This window comes from Erpetoichthys calabaricus, chromosome 4 (genome assembly GCF_900747795.2).
Source record: "Erpetoichthys calabaricus chromosome 4, fErpCal1.3, whole genome shotgun sequence".
Lineage (NCBI taxonomy): Eukaryota > Metazoa > Chordata > Cladistia > Polypteriformes > Polypteridae > Erpetoichthys > Erpetoichthys calabaricus.
The window spans coordinates 324,173,099-324,200,079 of NC_041397.2; the positions used below are offsets into that span (position 1 = coordinate 324,173,099).

The window sequence follows — 26,981 nt, forward strand, 5'->3', positions numbered from 1 at the left end:
TGCTCAGTCATCTCACATAAAAGCTCAGTTATGGCTGAAGAGCTTTATTACACAGTGTCCTGTTTTATACTTTAAACTGAAATAAAAATAAAGAAGCTGTGCATGTAGAATAATCAATGGAATTACACATTCTGCTTCAAATTAAAAAATGTAATGCTTGATGATACATGATGAAACATGATATGGTCCAAAACTATGCATGAGTTACAAGGTTGTTATGATAAAATAATCTTTAAAATATATATATTTTTTTATTTTTGAATGACTTCTTCTGATATTATGAGCCTTATTTAAACAATCATCATACTACTCATAAATGTTGTAAGCTGTAAATAACACAATTTAAGGAACAAAAAATTCATCAACCATCAATTTATTCTTTTGTATATAGAGAAAAGCCAAGCAAAATGACACCTTTTATTGGCTAACTAGAAAGATTACAATATGCAAGCTTTCGAGGCAACTCAGGCCCCTTCTTCAGGCAAGATGTAATCTTTTGTATACATATTTTAACAATTGTAGTCGTGATATTCGTGTGTATTCAAATAAATGTGAAGTGAAGACTTGCTCTGTATTCCTCCATAGACTTTAATTCCCAGCTTCAAATGTGGTCTGGATGGTTATAGTATTGTCCTTTGAGGTTTTAATTGCATTAGCCTTAGAGGAAGTGATTGGAAGGGACAGTTTTGAAGGCTACTGCTTCGTTGAAACAGAATTCTGACCTTCCCACTTGCTGTCTCTGTAGAGTCAGATACTAGAGTGCAGATTTTGTCAAGAATAATATGGCCTATGGCAGTGAGAAATGATTAACGAAGGTGGACCATGAAGCATAACTGGATAGTAGAGAGGTGAGAATGATCAGGTAGATCAGGTAGATATGTTGAGCATCACGGAGTGACAGGAAGATAAGAGCTGAATTAAGAAAAAGTGTAGAGGTAACAAGTGTTAAACAAAGTAAAGTGGTGTGGACATGAAGAGTGAAACGTGGAGGATGACTGGGTGAAGAGGGGCACTAAGATGGAGGTCAAGGAAATGGGGCCAACTGGGTCATGGGATATTTTTAAGGATATTCTGGTTTTCCAGTTTAGGTTAACTGAACTAAAGTGTCAGAAAGTGTCAGGGTTTACATGAGTGTGAAGGATGTTTCCTGCCTTGCATTTGAACCTCCCAGGATAGGCAGCAACATCTGGCAAATCTAACATTGTAATTAGTAAGCTGGAAAAATGAATGAATGGACAACAAGTGAGGAGTTTGCATGTTACGATGTTAAGTACAATCGTAAGAATTTTTAAATTTAATCACTCCATTTCATTTACTGTACTCTGCCCAGTGTGTCACAATTTATCAATACTTGGTGCATGGCAGGGGCCAATCCCAGAGGGCACACCAGTCAGAATCAAATTCAACTAAAACCAGGATAATTGAGACTTGCCGCTAAATCTGACAGCATGTCTTTAAACTGTGTGAAGACAGTGGAGTTCCTGGACAAAAGTGAAGAAAACACATCAGGCCCTCAGAGAAATCAGACTGGTGTTGTGAGGCTGTGCCATTACTGTGATGAGGGTAACAACTGATGATATGGCGCAGGGAAGTAAAACAGGGACTTGCACCAGACAGTTTACAACTGCTATAGTCAGCAGCAATGTTGATACCACACGGCACACAAAAATCTTTTTTATTATAAAAGGTAAATGTAAAATTCATGGCTGTTTAAATGTCAATTCCAGACTTGTGTCCTCCTTTTGTAATTGAGCAAAAGCAGGTTTTGTAGAATTTTGTATACTCTGACTTAAAGAAGACTTGTTATAGTCAGAAGAAGATGAAGGAACAGAGCCATCAGGTTTGTTATGCTCTGATAATTGCAAAAGAGTTTCTCTAGTTTTCCTGGAGGTGACTCCTTTTCAGCCTCACAATTTAAATCAGTTCCAATCTTCTAAGTTGTCTTTTGAATATTCTTCAGATGTCACAAGTCCCTCCATGATTTGTTCAGATTTTATTTCTCTCTTTTGCATTACAGACTGTATACAGTAATCCCTCACCTATCGCGGGGGTTACGTTCCAGAGCCCCCCGCGATAGGTGAAAATCCGCGAAGTAGCGACCTATATTTATTTTATTATTTATACATATTTTAAGGCTTTATAAACCCTTCCCACACTCTTATAAACCTTTCTCACTCTCTTGTTAACCTTTCCCACACTCTTATAAACACTTCCTATGCTCTTAAACACTTTCTACATTCTTAAACACCGCAGACCAACACTACACGCAGCGATCAGACGTCAATGTGTCTGCACTCGCTTTGTGAAGGGGGGCAGCTGAACTCACGCTGAGCAGAAATGGACTTTGTGCTGCTTCTGCCAAAATGCCTGCTTGTCGCTCTGCACGTTCGGAAGGATGAGGAGGAGTGTGTGTGTGTGTGTGTGAGAGCTGAACGCACGTTCGCTCAAACCCCCCTCCCTGGAGGCGCAGTTCGCATTGTCAAGGGGGTGGGGAGCTGAATGAACGCTAAGGAGAAGTGGACTTTGTGCTGGCTTTGTGCTGCTTGTCGCTCTGTGTGTCAATAATTTAAAAGCCTGTACATCACCAATTTTCCTGTCTCACTGTCTTGTCTTGCGTGAAGTTAAAATGTTTTATAATAGTGAGATGTTACTCATATCCTTAGCCCGACATTCACATATCATATGTGTTAACAAAGTGTGTTTTATAAGTTTACATGTGTTTAAAGCATGTGGGATGGGTATTTTAAGGCTTAAACTATAAAAATGTTTATTTATATGGTCTTTCTATATTGCGGATTTTCTCCTGTTGCTGATGGGTCTGGAACATAACTTCCGCGATAGGCGGGCAATCACTTGTATTTAAAAACCCGCGAAGTCGTGAATCCGCGAAAAGTGAACCGCGAAGTAGCGAGGGATTACTGTAGACAGCTTGATGAAGTTTCTTGAAATTGATCTACTCTTTAATTTAAATATTTCTTAATAAATGTGGTTCTCTTAGCATATCAAGCTATATTTGGGGATAACATGAGTTACATTTTACCTTCTACTAACCACTATATGTAGTACCAGAATGAATGCTCTTCTGAATGAGTTTTTTGTTTTTTTAGGGATACCTGGTCACCAACCTTTACTTGACGGTGTTTCCCTCTGTGTTGGCAGCCTGTTTACAGCTTTGAATTTCCATGATCACAATTGTGTGTCTCCTGGTCTTGCTGTAACACAGTAATATCTATGAGTTTATTTTTCTGGGCTTTTGACCAAAATGGAGCAATAACACCTCTGTATGTGGTAATCTACTTACAAAGCTCATGATTTCATTCCAGTCCCTGTTCTTGTTCTGCACATATACAGTGTCACACACATGTGAGTAGGAAGGAGCTGCATGGACCAACAGAATGTAATTCCACACCAGGCCAGGGGGTGGCAGAGTGCACTAAACCTTCTTCTGTTGCCTCTGCAGTCCAAACACGGGAAAACCTGCCTGCTTCACCCTTGATGACATCACTTCCGGTTCTGCCAGGTCACTTTCAGTTCCGGCCTTTAAAGCCGCTATATTTTCACTAAGAAGTCAGTTCAGTTGTGGACTCCAACCAATGCACATCAGTGCCATTTTCATACCATTTTGCTGCCATGGACATTATACGGGTGGCTGCCCCAAACCTTTTTGAGTGTGTCGAGTCTGTTTATTTCACAACAGTATGTTTCAGCAAAGCAGCATTTTGTTATTCAACTACACCATTTTTTACACTCACCTAGGTATCGTCCTCACATGTTTAATTCTGTTAATCTGGCAGAGATGATATGGACTATGAGCCACAGTCTGTTCCAATGGACAGTAAATGTCTGTGACAACTAAAGACTTCCTCTAATATTTCCATAACATTTTCAACTGTAGTGGACTTCAAAATGTCATAGTCATAATGCTAACTGTAAGAGTATGCAACAACTAATGTTCATTGTGGTGTGCTAGTGAACCAAGTACATCAGTGGCAAGGTTCTTTGGACAACCAGAGAGGATCTGGCATGTCAAATCTGCAGCTAACTGCCAATCATGGCATAATTGAACATATTTTTTGTCAGTCTTGTCCATTACTAACCAAAGTGCTTTGCTAAGCAGAGATAAGTTGGTGCTGACTATACAGTCTGTAAAGTATACCTCATTGGTTCAGAAAATGCAGAAAATAAAAGGGTAAATCTGCTGGCAAAATGTATTGGATTAGGAAATTGTAATAGAAAAGTATGAAAGATGATGAATTGTTCAATTGATTGCTTACTCCATGGACTGAGACATTTGTGCATATTTTTGTGTAAATAAACAAATGTTCTGCATTCTCATCTGGGCTCCGTGACTACCTTCTTTGAAGATGGATTAGAGAGAGGCCGAGTGTTCCAGAGGACAGGATAGGCCACATAAAAGGTGAGTGATTTTTTCCTATAAAATTGTTTGTGACAGTTTCATGTGAAGTTCACCCTTCCAAAATAGACACATTAAGAAGCCCCACTAATAGAACTAACAGTGAGAATGCAGAACTGAGGGATCAAATTGAGGGATTATTCATTAATGTAAATAAGTTTGTAAATAAGAACAAATCCTATAGAGTACTTATGGGTGCATATGAGATCTCCTTGATATATTCTTCTTCTTCTTTCAGCTGCTCCTGTTAGGGGTCACCACAGCGGATCATCTTTTTCCATACCTTTCTGTCCTCTGCATCTTGTTCTGTCACACCCATCACCTGCATGTCCTCTCTCACCACATCCATAGACCTTCTCTTGTGCCTTCCTCTTTTTCTCTTCTCTGGCAGTTCTATCCTTAGCATCCTTCTCTTAATATACTCAGCATCTCTCCTCTTCACATGTCCAAACCAACACAATCTCTCTGACTTTGTCTTCCGACCGTCCAACCTGAGCTTGACACACTAATGTCCTCATTTCAAATCCTGTCCATCCTCGTCACACCCAATGCAAATCTTAGCATCTTTAATTCTGCCATCTCCAGCTCTGTCTCCTGCTTTCTGGTCAGTTCCACTGTCTCCAACCCATATAACATAGCTGGTCTCACTACCGTCCTGTAGACCTTCCCTTTCACTCTTGCTGATACCCGTCTGTCACAAATCACTCCTGACACTCTTCTCCACCCATTCCACCCTGCCTGCACTCTCTTTTTCACTTCTCTTCCACACTCCCCATTACTCTGTACTGTTGATCCCAAGTATTTAACCTCATCCACCTTCGCCAACTCTACTCCCTTCATCCTCACCATTCCACTGACCTCCCTCTCATTTACACACATGTATTCTGTCTTGTTCCTACTGACCTTCATTCCTCTCCTCTCTAGAGCATATCTCCACCTCTCCAGGGTCTCCTCAACCTGCTCGCTACTATCACTACAGATCACAAAGTCATCAGCACACATCATAATCCACAGGACTCCTGTCTAATCTCATCTGTCAATCTGTCCATCACCATTGCAAATAAGAAAGGGCTCAGAGCTGATCCCTGATGTAATCCCACCTCCACCTTGAATGCATCCGTCACTCCTACCGCAGACCTCACCACTGTCACACTTCCCTCGTACATATCCTGTACAACTCTTACGTACTTCTCTGCCACTCCCGACTTCCTCATACAATTCCACAGCTCCTCTCGAGGCACCCTGTCATATGCTTTCTCCAGGTCCACAAAGACGCAATGCAACTCCTTCTGGCCTTCTCTGAACTTCAACATCAACATCCTCAGAGCAAACATCGCATCTGTGGTGCTCTTTCTTGGCATGAAACCATTCTGCTGCTCACTGATCATCACCTCACTTCTTAACTGAGCTTCCACTAGTCTTTCCCATAACTTCATGCTGTGGCTCATCACTTTTATCCCCTGTAATAACTACAGTCCTGCACATCCCCCTTATTCTTAAATATCGGCACCAGTACACTACTTCTCCACTCCTCAGGCATCCTCTCACTTTCCAAGATTCTGTTAAACAATCTGGTTAACAACTCCACTGCCATCTCTCCTAAACACCTCCATGCTTCCACAGGTATGTCATCTGGACCAACGGCCTTTCCATTTTTCATCCTCTTCATAGCTGTCCTTACTTCCTCCTGGTAATCCGTTGCACTTCCTGATTCACTATCTCGACATCATCCAACCTTCTTTCTCTCTTTCTCTTCATTCATCAGCTTCTCAAAGTACTCTTTCCATCTGCTCCACATACTCTCCTAGCTTGTGAGTACATTTCCATCTTTATCCTTTATCACACTAACCTGCTGCACATCTTTCCCAGCTCTGCCCCTCTCTGTAGCCCACAGGTCCTTTTCTCCCTCCTTAGAGTCCAACCTCTCTTACAACTCATCATTCGCCTTTTCTTTAGCCTTCACCACCTCTCACTTCACCTTATGCCTTATCTCCTTGTACTCTTGTCTACTTTCCGCATCTCTCTGACTATCCCACTTCTTCTTTGCCATCCTCTTCCTCTGTATACTCTCCTGTACTTCCTCATTCCACCACCAAGTTTCCTTTTCCTCCTTCCTCTTTCCAGATGTCACGTCAAGCACCCTTCTTCTGTCCCCCTTACTGCATCTGCTGTAGTTTCCCAGCTGTCTGGTAATTCACTACCACCCAGTGTCTGTCTTACCTCCTCCCTAAACTCAACTTTGCAGTCTTCCTTTTTCAACTTCCACTATTTGATCCTTGGCTCTGCCCTCACTCTCTTCCTCTTCTTGATCTCCAACATCATCCTACAGACCACCATCCTATGCTGTTTAACTACACTTTCCCCTGCCTCCACTTTGCAGTCTTCAATCTCCTTCAGATCAACTCTTCTGCATAGGATATAATCTACCTTTGTGCATCTTCCTCCACTCTTGTACATCACCCTATGTGTCTCCCTCTTCTTAAAATACGTATTCATCACAGTCATGTCCATCCTTTTGGTAAAATCCACTCTCCTGTGACCTTCTTCATTCCTCTCCTTGACACCATACCTACCATCACCTCCTCATCTCCTCTGTTCCCTTCACCAATATGTCCATTGAAATCCGTTCCCTTGGGTACACTGTTCATCACTTCATCCAGCTCACTCCAGAAATCTTCTTTCTCACCCATTGCACACCCAACTTGTTGTGCATATGCACTAAGAACCTTCATCATCACACCTCCAATTTTCAGCTTCATAATCATCACTCTGCCTGACACTCTTTTCACCTCCACAACACTCTTGACGTACTGTTCCTTCAGAATAACCCCTACTCCATTTCTCCTCCCATCCGCACCATGATAGAACAATTTGAATCCACCTGTGATCCACTTGGCCTTACTCCCTTTCCATTTAGTCTCTTGCACATACAATATATCAACCTTCCTTCTCTCCATCATATCTGCTAACTCTCTCCCCTTACCAGTCATACTGCCAACATTCAAAGTTCCTACAGTAGCCCAATTTCCGCCAGCACCCTGTTGGCTAACATTACTGGTGGCGGTTGTTGTTAACCTGGGCTTCGATCGATCCGGTATGGAAATCTGCATTGTTGTCCACATATTGATCTGGCAAAATTTTACACTGGATGCCCTTCCTGACGTTACCACACCCCCCCATTTCTCCGGGCTTGGGACTGGCACAAAGAAACACACTGGTTTGTGCATCCCGTGTGGCTGGGTTATCTCCTTGATATATGGGATGTATAATATTGGGGGACTGAATGTGTAGGTGAAAATCCTGGGTACTGCTTCACTAGGTCTTAATTTTTCCATTATAATCCTGTTTAATACTGCAGCGGTGGGCTACCTGGGTCATTAGTTCATTAAATCAAGCACTTTGGTGAAGGTCCACTGAACCGATCACTTTGGCATAGCTTTGCCCTCTCTGAGGTGGAAGGCCACCTCAGTGTGTTACACTATGTAGCTACACTGGGGTGTAGTAACACTCCAATGCAAAGGTCTGGGGTCATTGGGTTCATATTTGGTAATTAACTATTGTAGATTATATAATGAAGAGCTTTGTTATCTTAGTATAGCAGATGTTTTACTTTAAAGAATCAGATAACTTGGTGGGCTCTAGGAATCATCCATTTATGGAGTGCAGAATTAATAGGTCACACAAGAAGGAGTGTAGTTTTAGGATAAATTTACAGATGGGTCAAAAGTATATTTTTGAATATTATGTAAGCATACAATAAACCAAAAAAGTAAATTTAAACATTAGAAGTACAACTGTAAATACACATTTTATTGTTCTACCCCTGGATGAATGAATGGTGATTTGGGAATCTACTGTAAGTGTGACGGGGGCGTTCTGTATTAAAACAGTGGGATCAGCAGAACTTGGAGAAGCAGAACATTGGTCATGCTGTGTAGGGAAGAGATCTTTTATGAGTTTCAAAGCAATGTTGTAAAAGTGCCCGGGTCTTGAGAAAACACTGGATGAATGTATAGAAGCTGTGGTTTCTTTCAATGGTATAGGATAAGCCATTGCCTCAGAGACAAGTGTCAACTCCGGAACCCAAAAAGTGGGTCATAAGAGGTATAATAAAGTATCAAGTACATGGAAGTGCAAATGAGAACATGCACATAGAAGATGAAACATTTTTCTTGTAGATGCCTGTTATAATATGTTTTATTATTATGTTTAAATGTCACTGTTCTCTGTGCCCACTGTTATGGACTCATTCATACAGGCAGACCAAGTATGGTACGCAGGGGCTCACTATCAGAATTTAGAATTGCTGAGCCAAGCACAGGGCTAGATAGCCAAAGACAACTGGAGAGTTGAATAGTCAGCCACAAGACAGACCAGTATATTTCTGTCCTCTGTCAGTACACCATCTTCTTTCCTTGTTGGGAGAATGAAAACTGTATGTAAGCATTGTTCTATTCCTGTATGTTTGAAGGTGTGGTTTGAGTCCCTTCCAGTCCTTGTTTGGACCCAGAAGAAGAGCCTGCAAGTGGAGCAACCAGTATATAAGAATGTACCTACGGCCAACACACTTCGAAGCTGCCGGGCGGAAGAGTATGTCTTCCGTCTGAGGCCGGGCGGAAGATTATGGCTTCCATCCGGCTAAAATCCTTTCAGCGTGGCAATGATAGATGGCAGGCTGCATAGGTCAGGCTACCCACATGCTTGGCATGTCTGCCATAAGCTTCCCGTTTGTAATGCCGCGTGAACCTGTCAATAAAGAGCTAGATTATCCTTATACTTCTCGTGTAAGTTTATAACCATCTTATTGCATGCTGGAGGAGGATAATACCTTTTTTATTTATAATTATTTAAATTCTGGTTAATTAAAACGCCGCAATTGAAAAGAACACATTTCCAGAGAGCTAATGCCTCTTAAGGAAACAATGCCGATAGAAAAATGTGATTTTAAACTAACTTACTTAAAAGGATTCAAACTTTGAAAAATAACAATTGAAATAAACACAGTAAGATAAGGTTTTTTTTTTAAAAGGGTACCTTGGCAGTTTATGCTGATCGGGAAAATGTAGAAAAGTATAATTGTAGCATCACTTGCACAGCTAGTATATGCGGGGACTGGTTGGAAACAAAAGGGGTTAGTAAAACAAGCAGTTCCAAAATTTCCTACAGAAAAATTCCTGCATACGACTTTTATACTCAGTGACATGTCCAAGATGAGAGCAGAGTTTACTGATGATTAAGCAGAAAGTTGAGACTGAGATTGAAAATATTATTAAGAAACCATAATGGAGGAACTGACTCTCTAGACACTTGAAACAAACATCTGAAAGAGCAATGAAGTCATGCAAGAGGGGAAAGAGTGCTACAAGAGAGTAAGAGAGATTGAGAGGATTTATGAAAAGAACGAAAGATGAAAACACTGCTTTAGTTATTTTATAGGGTGATATGTTTGAGGAAAAAAGTTGTTAGTAATTAAACTTGTTAAAGGAATGTTCAGTGTGTCTGAAAATGTCATATTTTGCCTAAGAAATGATGTGTGAATGGGACTTCTTTGTCATAAATATACCAGTAGAGGTGGAATCCCATTGTAAAAAAAATTTGGGGAAATCTGGGGAAAATACGTATAATATTGTGACTGGGGTCACCGAGGATTCATCATCACAAGGACAGCTGCTCTTCTGCATCTGGTAAACAGTAAACCAAAGGCAAAGTAATTGATTGTCCTCTCCATGATTAGGTTTACTAATTGGGAAGTGTGAAGGAATTTAAGGTGGCCCGGCATTACAACTTTCTTTGTAGGCTTCAGAGATTCAAGTGTTAAACTGATCATTCAGACATTTGCTGGAAATATAAATTATGATCACAGATTTTTAATATCTGGTATAATTTAACAGAGCTCTGAATTAATCTGGGTTAAAATATTACTTTTTGTATCTGTGTAATATTTGGTATAATGAAAATGTCTCCACTTTTCCTTATAAAAATGTTTAAAAAATGTACAAAACATCTTTCATTCGGACCCTGATCAAGGACCCTGATCAGAAAGGAGGCAATTTCTTTCAAGAATGAAAATGCTACTGGTGTGTGTATGTGAGGCTGAGTACACTGTGATGCTTTTTGGGAAGTGCAGAATGTGTATTGTGCATAGATAATACTCAGTGTGTGTGTATGTGTGTCAGCCGACTAATTAAATAGGCTCCAAAAGTGAATGACTCTTCACGTGCATATATAAGATATGGATATTTGTTTTACAGTAAATAGTTTGAACGTGAGTTGTTAGGTAGCTTAACTGTTAAGGAGGGGTGATATGGTGGCACAGTGATTAAGATTGCTGCCTGGCAATAACAAATGAAGGTTCAGACTTTTTGGAGTCTGTGTCATTAGAGACTGTCGGGTGTTTGTTTGTCCTGATCAGTAAAATGTAAGTGGAGTGTAAAGGTAAGGTAGTTAAGTTGATCTTCTTTACAGTTCATTTCTTTTTGTTTGTTTTTGAGCATTGATTTGTTTCCAAACTAAACAGTGTGTAAGTAAATAGACATCTTAACACACTGCAAATTGAAAGAAAGGAAATATAAGGCAAAAACTGTGTAAATGCTTTATATAGTAAATGTTAGAAAAATTTAAACGTGAAGAATGAGTTTAAATGTGTTAAAGACATTTTAGATGACTTTGAGTATGTTATGCAGTATGTGAAAGGGATCTCTGTGACGTGCATTAGAAGAAGTTTAAGTGAGTCTGAGAAAATGTGTGATAATATCTGGAGTTGTTTGGAAGGTTGAAGCAATTAATAAAAGTGTCCACAAAATTGTGAACATTTATATTTTGTTTGTTTGAATTAAAAAAGCTCTGAATTTCAAAGTTAAAACAGTATGTATATGATGAGTGGGTGCAATGAAGATGTCTCCAGATTTGGTAAAGTGTGTGCATCGCCTTCCTGTTGAGCACCGGCCAACTGGCCTTTCTTTACATGGAAGAACGTGGTTTTTTTTTTTTGCAATTTTAAAGTAAAACAAGGCAAATTCTCTAAGACAACAAAGGAGTTGGTGATAAACACTGACATATGCTCTACCAATAAGCGGTGTATAAATAATGCAACAAAAAAGGTAGACTGGGCTGTTTGTACAGAACCAGCACTCAAATCTCAGATGATATCACTGAAAAAGCATACGTGAGCGACTAGCCTTAACAGGAGGTTATGGGTAAAAGAAAGCACAGGTAAGTTTTACTATACATTAGAATATCTTCATATAATTTGAATAAAGAACTGTAATGTTTAACTGACAAGGACTGACAGGACCTCCATTCTCAATATGCAATAGTTTGATACACTAACTACCCTGAAGAGATTTTAAATAGAAATAGATTTGGAATTATAAGGCATTTGTTGTATGTGATATATTGATTTATTTTTCCATCTCCTCCTCGTGTTATAAATAATTTGTATATTTTAATTGTGAAATGAAATAGAACATTAATGTTTGCATAACTACAAAGCTGATGGAAGGTTCAGTTTTATTTCCTATAATTTGAAGTTCTAATGAAACTAGAATAGAGGAGCCTTCACCCTGCAACTAACTTCCAAGAGCACCCCAGTAAAAGGATGGCACCATCCCCATAATGGATGATCATATGTTTTGGCCTCCTGACCCGGAAACAGGACCTCAATTTTTCCAGCCCAGATTTCCATTCACCCAAGCTGTCTGTATATTTTTCTGGCCTCCCAGACACTAAAGGGGGCACCAACCACCTCGGATGTGATACCCATTGTGGTCAGGCAGTGTAAAGAAAGTTGAGAAAACAAAGAATATTTGGGACGGCAGCCAGGTCACCCCTTTTATTTGCCTTCAGACAAATTTAAATGTGCGGAAAAATGAATTGAAACGATTTAGTGTTGCTCTGTAAGCTTTGTCTTCTCATAAACAATGAAAAGTTTTTTCTTTCTCTACTTGTCGTTGAGACAGTGCCCTGTCCTGAGGCTAGCTCTGGTCTTCACAAGACCCCCTTTCCTGAGACTTCCTTGTTTTTGACTGGAAAGGTTGGACTAGGTGCCCTTAGTGGGTGCTGTGAGGGAAGAAGAACAAGGAAACAAAGTTAGCGGCAGGCCCCCTCTCATCTCGGCGGGGTACTGCATACCTAAATTGAGCCCATGGCAGAGTCTTCTGATGCACATGCGTGACACCACCCATTGACACTGTCTGTCCATTATTAGGCCTCCCTGGCTGGGAAAGGGAAACTCCATTCTGGTCAGGGTGCCAGGCCATGCCTGCCTTCCATTACAGTGTGACTTTGTGTTTACAAGGTCTCCTGTTAAGCAAACCTTTGCTTGAAAACTTTGACCTTGTCTTTAGAGTCACATTTTAGCTTGGTGATCTGATTGTTTGTCTTCCCGGGTTCTTTGAACTTTACTCTCCAGGTTCTTATCAAAAACAAACAAAATGCCTTCCTTCTCTCACCAGCAGGACACACTGCCACTGGGCAACGCCAGGGAGCTGAGTTTCCTAAACAGTGGGTGGTTGTGAGGCTCTACATTTTCATAATGTTTAAATATCAAGATTTCAAATTCATTTTTGTAATGGGGGGTGTCCATCTTTAAATTTAACACAATGGAGGATTCACACTCTGAGGGGGAATGAAAGTGTGTTGATGCCATAGTGTACTCTTCTGATGTTTACAGAGAAACGCCAAGCCAAATGACCCCTTTTACTGGCTAACTAAAAAGATTACAATATGCAGGCTTTCGAGGCAACTCAGGCCCCTTCTTCAGGCGAGATGTAATACAGAGACTGGAGGTCCCTGTGTTTATATACACACTCTAGGACAAGAAACAACATTAGTAAATCTTTAAATGAGAAATTTGAAATGTAAAAAATTAATAGATTCATTCAGGCCAGGGTTAATTTAACAAGAGAGAGAAGAACAATGTATTGACCATACCTCTGGATAAGATGACTGTCCACCAAAGTCTTTTGAAGTTTGTAATGAGTTTTTCAGTACAATGTGGCTCTGTAGTCGGGTTGTCTGTCATTCTGAGATGTAAACAATCCTCATATCTGGCCAGGTGTAAATGCTTTGAGTAGATAACTTCATCAGCCAGCAGTCTTTCAAATATGTTCCACTTTGACTCTAAATAAATAATTCTTTCATTTAGCATGTAGAGATTTCCACTCACATTTACCCAAAAAGCTGGACTTGCTAAGGAAACATTTCATCAGTAAGGTAGGACAAAAGAATCTTTAAAATAGAAAATACGATATACTGGAAAAAAATAACGTTTTTTTATCCACACTATACTTTGCTGTTTTTCTTGTCAGAGTTTGATTTTAGCAGGTTTAAGAAAGCTGGGCACTCAACTAAAAGCTGTAAGTGTGAATGCTGTTAATTTAAGAAATCTGAGAGAATGATTTCAAATATATCTAACATATTCTCTTTAGGTGACCATCCCCTGACTAGTACTCTCACTTTCCAGATCCAGTGTACTCGGTTCAAATCCCGGACCTGATCGTCTGGCATGTGTTTCTGTACTTTCCTTCAGGATACTTCAGTTTGACGTCCTACATTCTCAAAGTTTTGCAGGTTTGGTTAAATGTTGTGTGTGTGAGTGGACCCTGTGATGAACTGGCAACTGGGGAGGAACTATGACCTGCTGCCAAAACCAGACGACATTTGTTAAAGAACACAAGAAGAAAATCCATCCATCAGGTGCACCATCTCTGGGGGTGCTGTCAGCCTTGACCGCACAGGTACCAGTTGGCATGGGTGGTGGACCCGCTAAAGGAGAGCAAAGTCCTGTGAACAAGACAGAGTGGAGTCTCGCTGCAGCCTAGCAGATAGACTTGAGATCAGCTGCTGTGTAACTATGGGTCCTTTTTAAGGTCCCCTACGTCCATCCACATGCTCTCCTTTTGCTTTGTGTTTCCTCAAGTATCACCTAACAATACTCAATACAATAACAGCCCCTAAAGCCCCTCACTGCAGCAGCAGCACCAGTCTCAAGCAACCTTCATACAGGACTACTGCAGTAATTGCAAAACACTTTCAGGTTCTCTACATTTATGTAAAAAAAATATGAAAAGGCAATTTAAAAACAATCTTTGAAATTAGAATTGATTTTTTTAAAGAACATCGACCTCACCATAAGTGCATTTATTTTTATAGCTCATTTTCATCCACAGAATATAGCTCATAGCGCTTTACAAGATGTCAAATTACTTTCCAAGACATGAAAAATAAATTAAATTAGAATAATAATAAGTAACTACCATAAAATACAGGATTGTTTCTTTAGGTCCATAAATGACAGTCCAAAGCGAAGGTCAGATGACCAGAAGCACAGAAAAAACCCTCAGAGAAAAAAAACCTAGGGGTTCAAGGGGGGCCTAAAGAACTGCCACCATTGATTTGGCACGGCGAGTAGAAGAGCCATTAGCTACTTATCTAAGTTACATGAAATGTCTGTCTGTATATTGGTGCGTAGTCTATGAGAGGTTCTTATAACCCCACAAGTTGAATTGAGTTGGTACATTATAAATGTTTCTTGTCGCTCTGACCATAGATTAGTCTCAGTTAGTGACCTGCCTGGCCGTGTGTGAGGTATGGAGGGCACACACTTTCAAACCGCACCTTAACGTGCTCAGTTCTATGTGCAGAGCTGTACATTCGCCAGCAGCTACAGGGGGTCTCATAAAGAGTTAAGGTGTTCATTTTTATTCCATTATCACAGGTAGCTGCACAGAATTTTAATAGAACACAGCCAGGCAGACCCCAAATTCAAACCACTGCACAAAACGATCTAAGTGAATTTCTTGAATTTTTCTACCGATTTGAGCACAAGAATATACTTGAGCCTGTTTGTAGCCTTCAATTTAGTAAAGTTTAATCAGGTATCTTCAAAACACAGAGCATAACACCCTACTTAAGTCGTTGAACCGTGCTTTGACACCTGTGCAACTCCACTGAGCAGCCAACTTCTGAAGCTCCTGCAACCTTAACAGACTGTAAAGAAGGAAAAAATACAGTAATTCCTAAGTAACAAATCAGGCACAATTATAAATGAATTATTTTAAAAAGATATTGGACATTTTGGCAAAAATCAAGAGACTGCTTACCATATAAATATGAGCAGGAAATTTGCACATTAAAAAATTTGAATTTGTGGGGATTTATAAATGTGTGAGGGGTGTGCACTTTAACACACCAAATTTCAAATCATGAATATAATCATGCTTTGTTACATCGTGTCATTACAGAGGGTATCACGATGATACCTGCCAAGGCCGCAAAGCCTGCATTTGTTACCACGTCATCCTAATTTCTTTTTGCCTTCATAAACAAAGTTAAATGTTTTATATGGTTGATTACATCTTGCCTGAAGAAGGGGCCGGAGTTTCCTTGAAAGCTTGCATATTGTAATCTTTTTAGTTAGCCAATAAAAGGTGTCATTTTGCTTGACTTTTCTCTATGGTTCTTCCTAAATACGCCTGGTTTGGTTTGATTAAACTCAATGGCTTTTGCACCTCAGAACAAGGAAAGGAAGAGTAGAAACTGAAGAGTGTGCATTGTGGAGAAGCAGATTCAGCAAGTCCTCATTCTTCAGTCTAAACTATGAGAACAACAGGGACATCTCTAGTCACCATAATGGATTCCTTGTGTCGACTCGACTCAACTTCATCCAGACCTGTGCTGGCAACATAACCAACAGAGAGACAGCAGGCTGGTATAGTCAGACTTTTCAAACAGCTATTGAAAACACACCTTTTTTATACGTTTATTGTTATTATTTATTTTTTTTATAATTTCATATTAAGTTTTACCCTTGTTCTTATTTGACAACGTGGTTGTGTTCATCAACACCGCTGTTGATATTAATTATTATTCATATTTAAATTCACACAGTACTAATACCGGTACTTGTCCTGAGTAGGACGTTAAACTGCATCCAGTCCTGCAAGCGGTCTTCTAACTTGCAGGGAAATCATGGGGATTGGTGGCAGGATTAGCACTCCAGCCACCGTAACAAAAACTTCACAAAGCTCCGAGACGACAGAAAGGACTCCTTTTTGCTCTCCGCAGGAGTAGCTCTGCTACAGCCACCCATAGGAAGGCTGCTCGCATCATGAAGGGGATGGGGGAAAGCCCTCGGGAGCCCCTTCCCCGGAAGAGTCGAAACTACTGGAGAGCCAATGGGGTCAGGTCTGTTGCGGATCTGAACTGGTGTGGTGCTGAGGTGTCGCCCGCTGCACGGCAGCACTCAGGTCCCAACTTGAGGTGGCCCATACAGGTGGGCACATGGAACGTCTTGTCACTTCGGCAAGATGATCATCTTCCTCTGCTGTTGGAGGAGGTGCGTAAACTCCGCATTTCAGTGGCGGCACTCTCTGAGGTGCGCAGACTGGAGACTGGCCAGATCTCTGTAGGTGGATACACCTTTTATTGGTCTGGATGGTCTGATGGCTGACATACTCAGGGAGTAGCTGTTGCTGTAGCGGATTGGCTTCTTCTGATGGTGTCCGATGTCACTCCTTTCAATGAGCGTATTATGGCACTCCCTGGGTGCCTTGTCTGTTGTCTCAGTGTATGCTCCGACCGCGGTGAGTGATGTCTCGGCGAGGGAGACATTTTATTTGCAGCTTCCCTCGGTGGTTGATTTGTGTCCATGGGGTGACACTCCTCTGGTCATGGGAGACTTCAATGCAGCCACTGGCACTGACAGGGCTGGCTATGAGGATTGTCTCGGTCCCCATAGGTCTGGTGACCATGGTGAAAGTGGCTCCATGTTCCTTGACTTTGCAGAAGGTCAGGGGCTGCGAATCGCTGGATCCTGGTTCCAACACCCTGAACCGCATCATTGGACTTGGTACTCCAATACTGGTGGTGCGGTGAAGGAGATCAATCACATCCTTGTGGGCAGATGCTGGAGGCTCTTGCAAAACTGCAGGGTCTACAGAAGTGCCCAGTTTGTGAATTCTGACCACAGGCTTGTTGTTGCTACTCTTATGGTGCAGCTTAGGTCCAGTAGGTTACCACCTGCTAGGAAAATGAGCCTGGACTTGGTCATACTCCAAGACCAGGCTGTTTCTAATGAGTTTGCATGCAGTTTGTGTGAGGAACTTTCAGATTTGGGTACGACTGCTAATCAAATGTGATGTGGGAGACCTTCCGTGACAAGACCCTGAAGGTTGCTGAGGGTTGTGTTGGTGTTACCGGTTTTCCCAGAAGGAGGTGTTTCATCTCGTAGGGCACCCTGGATATCATCGAGAGGAGTCGCAGCACACGGCTCAATGGCAACTCGGGTCTGTACTGGGAACTGAGAAGGACGGCTGCAAGGGCTCTGAGGGCAGATAAAGAGGCATTTGTTAGAGGAATCTGTGAGCAAGTGACACACCATCTGTGGTCTAGTGACCCACGTCCTACTTACAGAGGAATCGAAACATTACGCACATCTAAGTCTGTTCCTCGGAGAGTCGCAGTCAGGGCGGCTGATGGAACAGTCCTTACGGATTACACTGCAGTTGTGACCCACTGGGCTGGCTACTTTGAGCAGCTGTTCAAAGCTGATCCTCTGGCTAGGACATTGAATATCTCTGGGTTCACAGTTCTTGAGGATGATCCTCCAATTAGCTGTGAACCACCCAATCTCACTGAGATTGCACAGGTGGTGAACCAGCTGAGGGGGGGGAAAGGCTGCAGGGATCTGTGGTATCAGGGTTGAACTTCTCCAGGCTGGTGGTAAGGCTGTTCTCCTGGCATTGCAAGCAATTTTTGCTTCCATTTGGGAACCTGGCATCATCCCAACTGACTGGAAAACAGAACTTGTCGTCCCTATCTGGAAAGGGAAGGGTGATCACCTGGATTGCAGCAACTACAGGGGGATAACACTGCTCTCTGTGCCAGGTAAGGTCCTTGCTAGGGTCATCTTCAATAGGATCCATGATCACTTGCTCACCTACCAGCGACTGTAACAATCTGGTTTTACGCCCAAGAAGTCTACAATTGACCGCATCCTGGCACTCAGGGTTCTCATAGAGCACAGAGTATCTTTGCAGCCTTTGTCAATTTTCGCAAAGCGTTGATCGAGCTGCCCTGTGGGACATCCTGAGGGTTTGCGGGATCCCCTCAAGGTTGCTGGATATCATGGCCGGCCTGTACTCTGGTACTGTGAGGGCTTGCAGAACCTCTGCGCTTTTCCCAGTTGATTCTGGTGTTCGTCAGTGGTGTGTTTTGCTCCTACTCTGTTCAATGATCACATGGACTGGGTGGTGGGCAAGGTCGTGGGGTCCAGTGGCTGTGGGGCATCTGTTGGTGAAGAAAGATTCATGGATCTTGACTTTGAATTTTGCTGTGAATTTCATTTTGCAGAAATATCTTTGTTTATCACTAGTGCTGTATATCTCAGATCCATACTCTTCACTGCCATTTGTATTCATTTTTGGGTGTGAAATTTCAAAAGATCATTGGGCTGAAAATTAAAGTGAATATGTATTGTTCTCTCTCTTGCTAAACTAATCTTGATCATGTGTTACTGATTATCTCGGTACAAACACCTAACTGAAACACTTGGAGTGAAATGTAAAGATCTTCTCAAACTTAATTCTTGCATTATACTGGAAGTCATCAAACCAGATGGCAACAGATGGTCTTCCCTTCATTATACTTTGAGGATAATACAAATTGACCAAATGAATGTACTCCCCATTCTCCCACATTTTAATCAGAACACTCCTACATATATATAGCCATGTATAAAACTAAGTACACACCATGGAATTTGTTGATGTTTTCAACATATCTGAACAGGAACACCATAGATCTTCATGTAAATAGCACCTACAGATAAAGGCAATCTACTTGAACAGAACAGAACATTGATATGGATATTCCTACTCATAATGTAAATTTAAAAAAAATGCAGGTTTGTGCTTTGAAAAGGTAAGTCCACCACTACATTACCACCACCTTAGATCCATCATATTAGGATTAGCTGTTCCAGATCAGCTGTAAATGTATGGCATTTCTAAAAGTTAGCTTTTTTCAGTCTTATTCTCTCAGTCACATTCACGCTCTCCCTCCCAAATAAACTCTTTCCCTGCCTCTAATATTGCATTTGTGCGATGATGTTTTCTGATTGGTACTATTCAGGTCATAAAATGATTTCTTCAAAATGTCACATATATTTGTCGCTTTCTTTTTTTTCCCCGGTGCTGCGTTGACATCATGCACCAGAAGGTGTGAGCTTATTCAGTGCGAGCAGGGACACACAGGAGGCTGGTTGCTTGTGCTATAACACGCTTGACTTCGCAGCGATGAACGCACATGTACTGTATAAGGCATGCACGGGGGCCACTGAGAAAAGAAGAGTGTTCATGGCTCACCTTCCTGAGGAACTTCGTCATCGCTTCTTAGAAGAAATGGCAATGGATAAAGCAAAAGAGGATGTAACATCGACAAACTTCTGTTCCAAGACAGCCGCTTCCCCAGCCCTTTCAGTGTAATAGTAACACAGCATAGAGAGAAGTGTGAGCATTGCAACAGGTACACACGTCGTAAATGTAGGAAGGACGGCCCTTGGGTGTGTGGGAACTATTAACATTTGAATTTGCACTGTGTAGCATCATGTGAAGACTGGCAAGATCGGGGAAAAAACGCGGTCACTGATTACAAATGCAAAAAGTTGTGCAAATGAATATGAATAATATGAATAATGTTACATCACTACCACATTTTCCGAAATGTACTATACAGGTCATAAAATGAGTTATTCCAAATATCATATATAGATATGTCTGTGTTTTTTTGTCAGTGCGGCTTTGACATCATGGACCATAAGGCGCATACTACTTCAGCGTGAGCAGGAACACTCAATAAAACTGAATAAAAAAATCAAGTGACGGTGAGATACGAAGAAGGCAGATTCACCAGCGCTTGTGTGTCAGCTTTTATCCCTCCAGATCAGAGAATGTCCAGTTCCATTGTCTCAAAACACCACTCACATCTACAGTTACTCCCAGTTTCAGATAAAAAGTAACTGCATCAGATCTGGGGCGGGGGAGTGGGTGTTGTATCGTGATCGTGACTGAGAGATTAAAAGTGAAAAAAAAAACACTAACTTTTACAAGTCCTATAAATTTACAGTGGCTGTTACAGACACAAGTCAAATGTATATTTTTATTGTATAATATTAACAATAAGAGCAGCTCACTACTCAAAACGGTAAATTTGCCGGGGAACCGGTTTGAAACTCACAACCTCCAGATTATAAGTCAGCAGTTATAACCACAGCACCAGAGAAGCTGTCATATTGTACTTGCACCTTTTGCGAAAGTGTTTGTTTGATATTTACCTTCAGCCTTCACATATTATACAGTTCATGTCTACATTTTGTTATTTATTACTAAAACATAAAAAACGTTTCTGTTTTAACGATGTGTTTACACAGATTGTTGTAGACATAAAACACACATCAAACACCCTTTACAATTCTGGGTAGTTCACTCCTAGATAATCAATCAAGGCAGGAACTGGGAGAACTTCTTCACTGTTCTGAGGTGGTGGTAGGGGGAATAGCAGGCTGCTTGCTGCTGACAAAAGATGCTGACGGAGAGGTGCGAAGGGATTTAAGGTGGGCCGGATTTACAAGTTTTTTCATTGGCTCTGAAAATTCTAGTGTTAAGCATCGGCTAAATTCATTCCCATAAAGTAATGTGTGCCATGGGGTGAGGATGATCATGAGAAAGGTGAGGGATCAGCCCAAAACTACACGGGAGGATGTTCACTGCCAAACTTTTGATGGGCCTCTACATGTGCTTTGTTGATCAGGGGGACCTTGCAGTTGCTGCAAGATTTCAGTCCATTACGGTGTAGTTTGTTACCAATGGTATTCTTCGTTACTGTGGTCCCAACTGCCTTCAGATCATTAACAAGATCTTCCTGTGTAGTTTTGGGCTGATCCCTCACCTTTCTCATAATCATTCTCACCCCATGAAGCAAGATTGTGCATGGAGCTCCAGATCGAGGGTGATTGATGGTCATTTTATATTTCTTCCTCTTCCAAATAATCGCACCAACAGTTGTCACCTTCTCACCAAGCTTTTTGCTGATGGTCTTGTCACCCATTCCCATTCGTCCTGATGTCTTTTGACAGCTCTTTGGTGTTGCCCATGGTGGTGGAGAGGTTGTGCTTTATACACATAATGAGTTGAGATCAGGAGTATCTGGAATTAATCGATTGATTGATTAATTGATTGTAATCTGTGTGCCATGTGGGCACACAGCTAGTCTGTGGGAGGCAGAATTCTGGCTGGGTTGTAGGCTATCAAATCCTTATTTCTCTCAATGACATGCAAGTCAGTTTATAATTTTTATGTCGTGTGTCTTTTCTGGATTTTTGGTTGATATTCTGTCTCTCTCCATTAAAATGAAACTAACATAAAAATTAGAGACTGTTCAATTCTTTGTAAGTCATCAAACTTACAAATTCAGCAGAGGGATCAAATACTTATTTTAATACTTATAATAATTATTTTAATACTTAATAATATAATACTTATATTTTTAGTTTTTTGTTTTCACCCACACCACAGGATACTTTTTCAGTGTATCTGCAAGTGTCTATGTGAAGTAAATTTGTATGAAGTTTAACCAACGTCACAGTGAAAGAAGACATTTAATAAAAGATGACACCAAATCCCTCCATAATTTTATACACTTCTGTCATGTCACCGCTTTATGTTTCTGTCCATAAACTGGTGAGATTCCAAACAATGCTACCTGGCAACAATCTGGTGAAAGCCTTTTCCTGTTTCAGCAGGACAAAGCAAGACGCAAAGAAAAATGATATAGAAGACCTTTATTGGCCTGCACAGAGTCCTAACCTCAACCCCATAAAACACATTTCTGATAAATTGAACTTCAAGCCATGCCTTATCATCTAATGTTTATGCTCTATCTCACTAATGTGAATTTCCCCTTGGGATTAATAAAGTATCTATCTATCTATCTATCTATCTATCTATCTATCTATCTATCTATCTATCTATCTATCTATCTATCTATCTATCTATCTATCTATCTATCTATCTATCTATCTATCTATCTATCTATCTATCTATCTATCTATCTAATGCCTTTGTGACTGAATGGAAGCAAGACTCTGTAGCCATGTTCAAAAATTTGGCAGAAAGAAGAGTGAAGGCTGTTACTGCAATAAAAGTGGGCAGATAACTCTGTATTAATGCCTATGGTTTTACAATGAGGTATTCAACAAACACACATGGCTGTAATGTACCGGGGTCTCATGTATAATTCTGTGCATAGAATTCACACTAAAACATGGTGTACGAACAAAAATGTAAACGTGCGTACGCACAAAAAAAAGTCAGATGCATAAAACTGTGTGTAAGAAAACTTCCATGCACTTTCTCTTTAAAAATAACAATATTAATTTTAATGCAAATGCACGTGGCTACAGCCCCACCTCGACTCTTCTCAGATCTATTTGAATATGCAAAACAATATCAATAACCCCTTCTGTTCAGTACTATTTGGTGGCTTAAGAAATGGTATAAACAACAAAAGGAAATTGATAGAGTGGCACAGTGTGCAGGAAGCACTCTAAAGTTCAAGGTCAGAAAAATTCACAGTGCTCAAAATAAAAAAGAAACGATCAGTTATCAAAGTCACCATGAAAAGGTGAGTTGCCGCCCACCATCTGAAACAAAAGATGTATGTCGAGATTAAACTCAAATTGTTGACTTTAATCTGGAAATTTCCACTTTAATCTCATACTTTATTTTGTAATTAAAGTAGAAAGTTGAAAACTTCATCTTAAAATCGATGTTTAATTTACTAGAGTTTCTCAAACCCCATTGTAATTAAAGTAGCAAGACAAATGCTTCGTATTCTAAGTGTTCCCCGACCCAGTTGTTAATTACTACATGCTTCTTAAATGGGCTTTCTCTTATGCCGACAGGAGCACGCAGTCAGTCATCGCCACACAGAATACATTACATTCATGGTATTACAGCTCTCTGAACATTTTAGAATACTAAGAGTTATGCTTGCTATTATTTTCATAAGGAAATGCATCAAAGCATGAATTAAACATGGGATTGTGCAGCAATAGCAATGCGCAGGTGCCCCACCAACACAGAAAGGGCAAAAAGCCCTCCCAGCTCAATCCTTGATTATCATGGAGTGAGGTACCTAGAGATGTAAAGGGTAAATAATATTTCATTATTTGGAATACATACATGCGGTGGGCTGGCATCCTGCCCGGGGTTTGTTTCCTGCCTTGCGCCCTGTGTTGGCTGGGATTGGCTCCAGCAGACCCCCGTGACCCTGTAGTTAGGATATAGTGGGTTGGATAATGGATGGATGGATGGAATACATACATTTCATGTGTGTTCTGTGTCTATAACAATCTGTGTAAAGGCAGGAATTTTTATTTTAGTAATAAGTGACAAAATGTAGACATGAAGTGTATAATGTGTGAAGACTGAAGTCCAAATATCAAATAAACACTTTCACAAAAGGTGCAAGTATAGCAAAACAAGTGTGCTTGGTGCAGTGGTAAGAACTGCTGACTCGTAATCAACAGGTCACCGGTTCGATTCCGAGCTCATCGTTTTGAGTAGTGAGCTGCTCTTATTGTTACTATTTTAGAATAAAAACATACATTTGATTTGAGTCTTTAACAGCCGGTGTAAATATATGGTTCTTGTAAAGGTTAGCGTTTTTTTTATTCAGTTTTGTTCTCTCAGTCACGTTCACGATTGCCCCGATCTGACACTGCTGTTTTCAAATAAATACATGCTATCACAGAGGTGAACTTATGAGGATGAGTAAGGCATGGCAAGCTTGCCAAGGTATCGTGCAACGTTCTGTTTGTCATTATGTTTTGTGATGGTCTTTATATATAAAAAAACATGTATATGTTACTTATATAAAAGCCAGATTGAATGTTATTTACCTTGATTCATTTAGTTATCTTTCTACACCATAAAGTCACAAGTTAACTTCAGAGCTTCCTGTGTTTGATCGACACGGGCACGCTGACAAAGTACATGTGTACTGAAGTGACTTTAGCTGCAGGTGGAAGCTCCTATTGCACCCTACGCAACTGTGTGTGATCTTATTTGATCTTATTCAGGAAAAGATCGTAGTCACCCCACGGGAGAAAAACTATCCTAGGCTGTTGTCATAAAGCTTATGGAGCCGTTTCTGGACAATGGCAGAACCGTAACAACAGTTGTTTAAAGTGTGACAGGAGCTTCCACCTGCAGCTGAAGTCACTTCAGTATACAGGTACTGTGTCAGCATGCCCGTGTCGATCAAACACAGGAAGCTCTGCAGCTCTGCGGGATTACGAGTTTTTTCGTAGGATTCAGGGATTCTAGTGTTAATCCAGATCAGGGTTTCAGGCCTCACACAGCCACAATCACATAACATAAATTTTGAATTACCAATTAACCCAACATGCATATCTATGGGATGTCAGAGGAAAATCAGGAGTGACACAAGGAGAACATGCAGACCTGACAAAGATAACAACTGGGCAGCGAATTTAAACTCATGAAGCTGAATCTGTGAGGCCTCAGCTCCAGCCACTTGGCCATGATGCTGTTCTGAATTGAATTTTGTCAAGTTCATTTCCTCTTCTTTCCATTTATTTTTATTTTTATTTTAAAGGTCATTTCTACTGAATGAATCATCTCCTTTACTGTCTGAGCAGCTTCAGCTCATTCCATAATGATTTTCTTCATGAATTGCATATTTCTCAGCACTCAATGGCCATCTTGTTTGCTGGGTAATAAATCACTGAGCTGTCAGTCACAAGTTTTATGACAATTCATTACAAAAAATTAATTCTCAGGCAGTTATTTTATTTTTATTTTTTATTTTCACATTTAGTGTATCCCTAACATGCTGGGTTACAGCTAAACATTTAGTAGGCCACTGGAATTGGAAGAACAAAAGACTGGGAATAGAAGGAGAAGAAGAAAGAGGATCAGGGGTTCATTGTGAGGAAAGGAAACTCTATTTTGGGATGTGTGACAGTGAATTGATTTAAAAATAAAGATGTGGACTCTGATAATAAAAACCATCATTTTTATAAAGCCTGTGGTCAGTGCAGACAGTACAGTACATTAGAACTCATTAGAACTCTGACGGTGACATTATGGCATTTATTGTAATTCCAGATGACTGAGCCTCCTTCCAAATGTCCAACTTGCATGGATTTCACTTTATTGCCTGTTGTAATCTTTTTGTAATTTCAGTTTTAATTCTCACAGATTCTGTCCAATCAGATGAGCTCTTTACTATCAATTGCACTCACACAGTTCACATTTGAGTTCCATCAGCGCAGCTCCTGATTGGTTCTTGTTAATCGTCTGTGTTGTGCTCCGCCCCCAGTCCCATTACACACTCACAAATTTCCTCACTCATTTAATTTTCTCTCCTTTCAGACTTCTGTCCACTCACAATGGACATCAACACAGAACATAGAGACCTCCGTCTGACTGATGGGATTAAGAAAGTGATACGTAAAGAAACAGAGGCCAAATACCCTGATCATCCTGACAGATTTGACTGGTGGCCTCAGGTTTTGTGCAGAGAGGCTCTGACTGGGACTCGTTGTTACTGGGAGGTGGAGTGGAGAGGAGATGAGATGCTGATTGGAGTCGCATATGAAGGGATGGGCAGGAAAGGGGATGGTGAGGAGTTTTGTCTGGGATTCAATGACAAGTCCTGGAGTTTGTGGTGGTCTCATTCTCATTACAATGTGTGTCACAATAGCCAGAAGACTGTAATCGGCGCACCCTACAGCCCTAGAATAGGTGTGTATCTGGACTGGCCTGCTGGCTCTCTGTCATTTTATAGCATCTCACACACAATGACCCTCCTGCACAGGTTCAACACCTCCTTCATTGAGCCGCTCTATCCAGGGTGTTATCTTGGTTGTAAGTCCACTGTAACAATCTGCCAGCTGATGCCTTGTGACTACTGACCAGTACTTTCCACCTGTCACTTGACATCTCCACAAGTGCAGGTCCTCTTTGTGTTTGTTCTAAATTTCCCATTGCAATTCCACAATTCACACTCATTCAATACAAATGAAAGTATAGAGTGGTGTACAAAAACGGATTTCAATTTTGACCTTAATTGAAATATGTAGTTGTTTTTAAAAGCTTTTAATTCTGATGCTTTAGTCAATTTTAATACAGACTGTTCAACAAAAGGATAACAAGTGTTGTGATATGAAATTTTGCATACAAGTTGATAAATATTTTGTATGTCTTTATTTGTAACTTAGACAAAGCAATGTAATATTAGTGTTACATTACAGATAATATCAACAATGGTTTGATGGTTTAAGAACCCATTCCCCCTTTTAGGACTGAGTCTCTTTGTAATTTTATGACAGGGGTGGGTGAAGTGTTTCAAACAAGTTTGGTAAGTGTTTCTCTGCTGAAGTCTCAGTCAGCCCCCACAGGAGAGCCAGGCTGCCTAACTGCCAAGCTTTACCTTAACATATGGTTTGGACGGCAGGTGTGAAGGTGTTCTATCACCCCAT

General features: G+C 40.7%; 1 protein-coding gene across 2 annotated transcripts in view; it reads left to right on the forward strand.

Annotated features, from left to right (window-relative positions):
* Window positions 1-26,429, forward strand: part of LOC114643524 (tripartite motif-containing protein 16-like) — a 336,382-nt gene extending 309,953 nt beyond the window's left edge. Inside the window, exon 7 of one of the 2 annotated variants that reach the window (XM_051925868.1) lies at window positions 26,318-26,429. In XM_051925868.1, the coding sequence (XP_051781828.1) occupies window positions 26,318-26,414 (97 nt within the window). In that variant the 3' untranslated portion in view covers window positions 26,415-26,429. Of the gene's footprint in view, window positions 1-26,244 lie in introns of both variants that reach the window. The other variant, XM_051925866.1, reaches the window with a different exon arrangement.
* The last annotated feature ends 552 nt before the right edge of the window (window positions 26,430-26,981 follow it).